We start from the raw sequence: 6,246 nt of genomic DNA on the forward strand, positions 1-6,246 counted from the left end.
ACCCTCTCGGCCTCTCCGGGGCCCACCCGCTCCGAAGGCGTGGAGAAGGCCAAGCCCCGCCCTCCCTGGGCTGGCTGTCCCCCTGCGCCCTGTCCCCCCTCGGCGTCCTGACCTGAGCCCCTCCCCGCACAGGCCCCCTTCGACGAGTCCCGCCTGGTCTTCCCCCCGGTGCCGGCCTCTCTGGTGATCGGCTTCTTCTACGCCTTCCTCCGGCTCATCCTGCCGGAGGCGGTGGGGGGCACCGTGTTTGCGGGGGGCCTGCTGGGCTACGTCATCTACGACATGATCCACTACTACCTGCACTTCGGCTCCCCGCACAAGGGCTCCTACCTGTACAGCCTGAAGGCCTATCACGTCAAGCACCACTTTGCACATCAACGGTCAGGTGAGCTCGGAGGCGCCTCCCGGTCCCTCATGGGTCCGTTTCTTGATTCCACCCCTGAGCGCCCCCCAGGGCAGGGGTCCAGGATCAGATCTCCGGATGCACAGCCGTCAAGGCAACCCCAGGGCGCCCATCTGAGTCCCTGGTGCTTGGGGCTGTGCCAAGACAGACAGACAAGGAAACCGATAAATAAATAGCAAAGATCATTTCAGGCAGTGATGCCCACCCCAAAGAAAAGCAAAGTGATGTTAGAGAAACCATGTCACTAGGGGAGGGGTCCCGCACAGTCTAATAAAATGCAGTGCGCAGAGTTCCCTGGCGGCCAGCAGGTTAAGGATCTGGTATTGTCACTGCTGGGGCTTGGGTGCTGTTGAGGTGCAAGTTCGATCCCTGGCCCAGGAACTTTTGTATGCTGTGGGTGCAGCAAAAAAAAAAAAAAAAAAAAAAAAAAAAAAAAAAAAAAAGAAGAAGAAAGAAAAAAGAAAAAAAACTACAGTGGGAGTCGCAGATAGGATTTTACATTTCCTAGTAGCCATGTTAAGTAATAGTAAACCGACGAAGTTAACCTAAGCAACAGTCTAAGTCACATGCAACCAGAATATTATCCTTTCAACTCGTGATCGATTCAAAAAATTGTTAATGAGAGAGTTTACATTCTCTCCTTCTATTAAGTCTTTGACGTCCGGTGTGTCTCTTGCACACACAGCCTGTCGCCATACAAGGGCTAAATCTTCATTGGAGCTACTTGGTCCATCTTTAGAGTTTATGCAATTTACAGGCGAAAAAGGAGATTCACGTACATGCACTGCTCCAGATGTGCCTCAACAGTTTTCCAGTCACTGAATCGAGCATGGGTCTTTACATTGAAACGTAAATTAATTAAAATTCAGTGAAATTAGGAATTTCGTCCCTTTGCGTTCTAGCCACATTTCCACTGCTCGGGAGCCTGGGCTGGTGGCTACCATGCGGGACAGCAGAAAGCTAGCTAGAGTGGTCCAGGAGGTGTCACCACAGAGATGTCATTAGAGCTGAGACCTAAATTAAGAAAAGCCACGAGTGGTTAAAGAGCCAGCATTGTGGGAGTTCCCATCGTGTCTCCGTGGAAACAAATCTAACTAGTATTCGTGAGGACGAAGGTTCAATCCCTGGCCTCACTCAGTGGGTTAAGGATCCGGCGTTGCCGTGAGCTGTGGTGTAGGCCGGCAGCTGCAGCTCTGATTCGACCCCTAGCCTGGGAACCTCCATATGCCATGGGTGCGGCCCTAAAAATCAATCAATAAAAAAGATCCAGCATTATCACTGTGGTGACTCGGGCTGCAGCTGTGGCATGGGTTCGATCCCTGGCCTGGGAACTTCCACATGCCATGGGCACAACCAAAAAAAAAAAAAAATGTTGAAGAGAAGCCAGCATCCGATGTCTGGAGAAAAAGCATCCCAGGAGCATCAAGTGTGCAGCCTTGAAGCAGGAATGAAGGTGGCATCTTCAAAGAGAAGAGGCAGCTGGAGTGAGGGAGAGGGAGGGAGGAGGAGGCAGGCGGCGTCCAGGCCCTCCCAGGAAGTCAGGCTGCACGAGAAATGTGGGATTATTCCAGCAGCATCCCTGGGACTCTAGAAACACAGGATCCCTGCTCTTGACTTTGCCAGGATGGCCCCGAGCGGTGGGAAGGCCAGCGGGGACCGATGCTGACATCTTCCCCATATGCTACCCCCACAGGCTCCCTTCTCGAACAGTCCAACCCCAGTCCTTACAGAACTCCTCACCTTCTCCCCATTTGTCTCCCTCTCTAGGATTCGGCATCAGCTCTAAATTTTGGGATCACTTTTTCCATACCCTCATACCCGAAGAGCCCCACCCGAAGACGCAGTGACCACGCCCAGCCCCCCCATGGCCCCTGCCCCTGCCCCGCTCCCCCGACCCCAGATCCTGCAGAGAAGGTTGGCTTGGCCAGGCAGGACGGGCTCGGTCCGACCCTCGGGCGTGGTGGAGGATGCTGGGGAAACCCTCAAGACCGAGGCTGACCCTGAGACCTCCCCGCACCCGCGACCCAGCACGGGAGGGTCGTGTCCGCTTGGTAGCCCCGCGGCCCGCAAGGGTAGCTCTTTCCTGGACCACCCCAGCCTCTCCACCCGCATCCCTGCCCAGAGCCTTAGCCCACGGGGCCTGGCCAGCGGGGACTTTGCTGAGGGGAATGAAGGAAACTGACCCCTGGGACCAGGCCTGTGTCCTGCCTACGTTCTAGCGCCTTGGGCTCCCCAGGAGCCGCCAGTGTTCACAGCAAAGCACGGGGTCTGCAGGGCTGTGGCTCTCGTCCTCCCCCACCCTTCCTGGGGACACTTGGTGGCTCTGGCTGTTCTCCCGAGGACTGGAGACCACAGAGGTGGATGAAGCGCTCTTGGAAGAAGAGACAGCCTGATGCCTCCCACAGGCCCACCCCGATCCCGGGGCAGCGCCTTTATCCCGTGCCAGTGACACATGCCAGCTGTATACCGCCAGGGGCCTTGGCCGTGACCCATCCAGCACCCACATGCCCACCCTCACCTGTCTGTGCAGGTGCGCCCAGGGGTGCTGACCAAAGCCTCAAGGATGCACCTTTCTTGAGGAGCCGCCAGAGCTCTTCCCCAAGGGAGGCTAAAGAGACCTGTCTGTGGGCGGCAGCCCCTCGCAGCCCCAGCCACTCCTGCCCTCCCCCGGCATAGGCGGGCCCCAACCCGCCTCACTCAGGACCCTTCCAGCCCGTGCCTCCCTCCTTAAGCCGAGAAGGAGCCTTGATGCGGTGCCTTATCTCAGCCCCACCCGCAGCGGGTGAGACGCCCAGCCTTCCTCCTCGTAACCAAAACCTCACTGCTCATTAAAGGGTCTTATTTATAAATTATAAATACCGTTAGTCGGGCCCCCAGACCAAGTAGCTGCTCATATTGCCCTTTCTAATCCTACATGTGGAACGTATGTAAAAAAATTTTGTCTTATTTTTGTTCCCGTCTTACCCACAAACCGTTACTACTTGAAACTTTTGAAAAACTCGATGTGTGTAAAGGCTAAAGGGAAGCAGTTTGACCGATCCTGTGATTTGTACTGTTTACTGCGGAGTTATTTAAAGATTTTGGAATAAATATACAAACTACAGTTGTGAAATAAAGGTGTAAATAAATTGTATATTTTGAAAAATAAAAACATTGGAAAAGAAGCCAACAAAGATTCCTTGCTACCTAGTTTTTTATTTTTTTATTCGAGTGTGGTGGATTCACCGCGTTGGGTCCATTTCATTCTTTTTCTCGTACTGTCTCCCATCATGTCCTCTCGGAAGAGACTGGGTACAGTGCCCTGTGCTGTACAGCAGGCCCTCGCCTCATTGCTTACCCATCCTAAATGAAATAGTTGGCTTCTTCTAACCTCAAGCTCCCTGTCCATCCTGCTTCCTTCCCCCTCCCCCTTGGCAACCACAAGTCTGTTGGCTGTGTCCGTGCGTCTGTTTCTGATTCGCTGCTCATTGATGGTCACTAGCCAGACTCCCCCAAGGCCGGAGAGGAGCAGAAGGGTGGAAGTGGGTGGTCCGTTCAGCAGGAAGGAGTGTTTCTTTGATCACTGACCAGGTGGTCTGCCCTTGGCAGGGTACAGTGATGATTAAACGGCCACCAAGCCTTCTTCTCTTACTTGGTTTCATAACTGGTTTAAAATTCTCTGCACACAGTGCCTCCCCTCACTGCTTGTACCTGGGGGTGAAAGGAGGGTGGCATCGCTCCCCAGACTGCCTTGGTACATGCACCGCGGAGGAGGCTTTGCTTCTGGAATTTATCAGACCTCAGCTGAGATGAGTTGACTTTTAATTTTTTTGCTTTTTAGGGCTGCACCCACAGCATGTGGAGGTTCCCAGGCTAGGGGTCGAATTGGAGCTGTAGCCGCTGGCCTACACCACAGCCACAGCAACGCGGGATCCGAGCTGTGTCTGCAACGTACACCACAGCTCACGGCAACGCTGGATCCTTAACCCACTGAGCGAGGCCAGGGATCGAACCCGCAACCTCATGGTTCCTAGTCGGACCCATTAACCACTGAGCCACGACGGGAACTCCTGAGATGAGTTGACTTTTCTAAGGCTCCAGCAACAGATGCCCAGTGTAGGAGGTAGAACATCAGGCCAGCTCAGTCTGGGTGAAAGAGTTTCCCAGATGTCTTCCCAGCCACCACCTCAGAAGCACCTACAGATCCTAACAAACTACAGCTCCAAGTCCTCAACGCTCAGAGTCTAATTCAGGAGGTCCCATGGAGCTGGGCTCTGGATTTACCTGCCCAAGGATGCAGAGGGAGCAATGAAAGTGGAGGCAAGCTGGTGTCGGCGAGGCTCTGGCCACTGCTGCTCGAGCAGCTCCCGGCCTGCAGAGAAGTGCCACCTGTCCGAGCCACTGATCCCCCAAGCGCCTGGAATCCATTACTGGAATCTAGCCACCCAAGCAGCAAAACCCAACCTCTATTCCCTGGGTGGTGCTGGGAATCCAGCCACGGAGCATCACGACCAAGGGAAAGGAAGAAGTGAAGGAGGAGATAAATACATGTAAATGCATATAGTCATAAATATACGGGTCTACCAGAGACAGGTCTAAAATGAGCACATCTGTGGAAAAAAATTACTGGAAAAGGATTTCCCATCGTGGCTCAGTGGAAACAAATCTGACTGGTATCCATGAGGACCCAGGTTTGATCCCCGGCCTCACTCAGTGGGTTAAGGATCTGGCACTGCCGTGGTATGACTCAGATCTGGTGTTGCTGTGGCTCTGGCACAGGCCACCGGCTGAGGCTCCAGTTTGACTCCTAGCCTGGGAACCTCCATAAGCTGCAGGTGCAGCCCTAAAAAGACCAAAAAAAAAAAAAAATTAATTAGGAAAAAAACTTACTTAAAAGATTGAAATAGAGTTCTCTGGTGGTGCAGCAAGTTAAGGATCTGGCGTTGTCACTGCAGCAGCTCAGGTTGCTGCCACGGCTCCAGTTTTATCCCTGGCCTGAGAACTTCCACGTGCCACAGGCGTGGCCAAAAAATTTTTTTAAAAAGTTGAAACAGAAGAAGCAAGACATACCAAAATCATCTGAGTTTGTAGCATGGTAAGGAGAAGATTTTGGACTGGGAGTGGGGGTGACCAACTAACCTATGAAAGAAAAGGCCTGCTCAGTGAATGTTGGCTAGGCTCCCCTGTGCTTCCTGCTGTCCCCACTCTCACCTTCCAGGGGGTTAGGGATTTCCACAGGCCTTTGGAAGAGAGCGTGAGCCCCACTCTATGGAAGAGAATAATGTAGAGAACGCCCATCAGCCAGTTGGCGCGACCATCTGCTTGCGTCAGAGAATTTTTACCTTTGGGTGCAAGAGACACAAGGAGTCACAGATTAGAGACCAAAGCCAGCGTGGGACATTATCACGATGGCAGCGCGTCTAGCATGATGGGAAAGCCTGAAGCTTGGAGCACGTGGTTATTTCTATGGTGGAAGAAGATGGAAAGCATCAAGAAAGTTGAATGTTTACTAGGGCGCAGGGCCATTTCAGGTCTGATCCCTGTAAAGCCAGTGTGCAGGTTGACTGACTCACAATGATCCTAGCAATTTACCTGATTCTCTAGCAACGACCCAGATGCCCTGGAGGAGGTCAGGCCCACAGCCCTTATCTCTGTTTCCAGCATCCTGCGTCTGCCTCCAAGCAGGCTGTCTTTGGGCGTTCCCTGGTTGCCCTGAGGAACTGTCCTGTCCACTTGACTCAGTTCCACTCCTCCATTGGCTCTGGCTTCTCAACTCTTTGAACTTTGTACGCTTTCTTTTTGTGCGCAGCAGCACAATGCCAACTTGTAACAGGCCCCGGTAAATAGGAGTCTTGTCTCTGCCA

At 53.2% G+C, this 6,246-nt stretch overlaps 1 protein-coding gene across 1 annotated transcript in view; it reads left to right on the top strand.

The window, feature by feature from the left end:
- Positions 1–3,572, top strand: part of FA2H (fatty acid 2-hydroxylase) — a 55,492-nt gene extending 51,920 nt beyond the window's left edge. The window contains 2 exon segments of the mRNA XM_003126868.6: positions 133–385; positions 2,171–3,572. Coding sequence (XP_003126916.3) covers positions 133–385; positions 2,171–2,250 — 333 coding nt within the window. The 3' untranslated portion in view covers positions 2,251–3,572.

The sequence above is a fragment of the Sus scrofa genome, chromosome 6 (assembly GCF_000003025.6).
Source record: "Sus scrofa isolate TJ Tabasco breed Duroc chromosome 6, Sscrofa11.1, whole genome shotgun sequence".
Taxonomy (NCBI): domain Eukaryota; kingdom Metazoa; phylum Chordata; class Mammalia; order Artiodactyla; family Suidae; genus Sus; species Sus scrofa.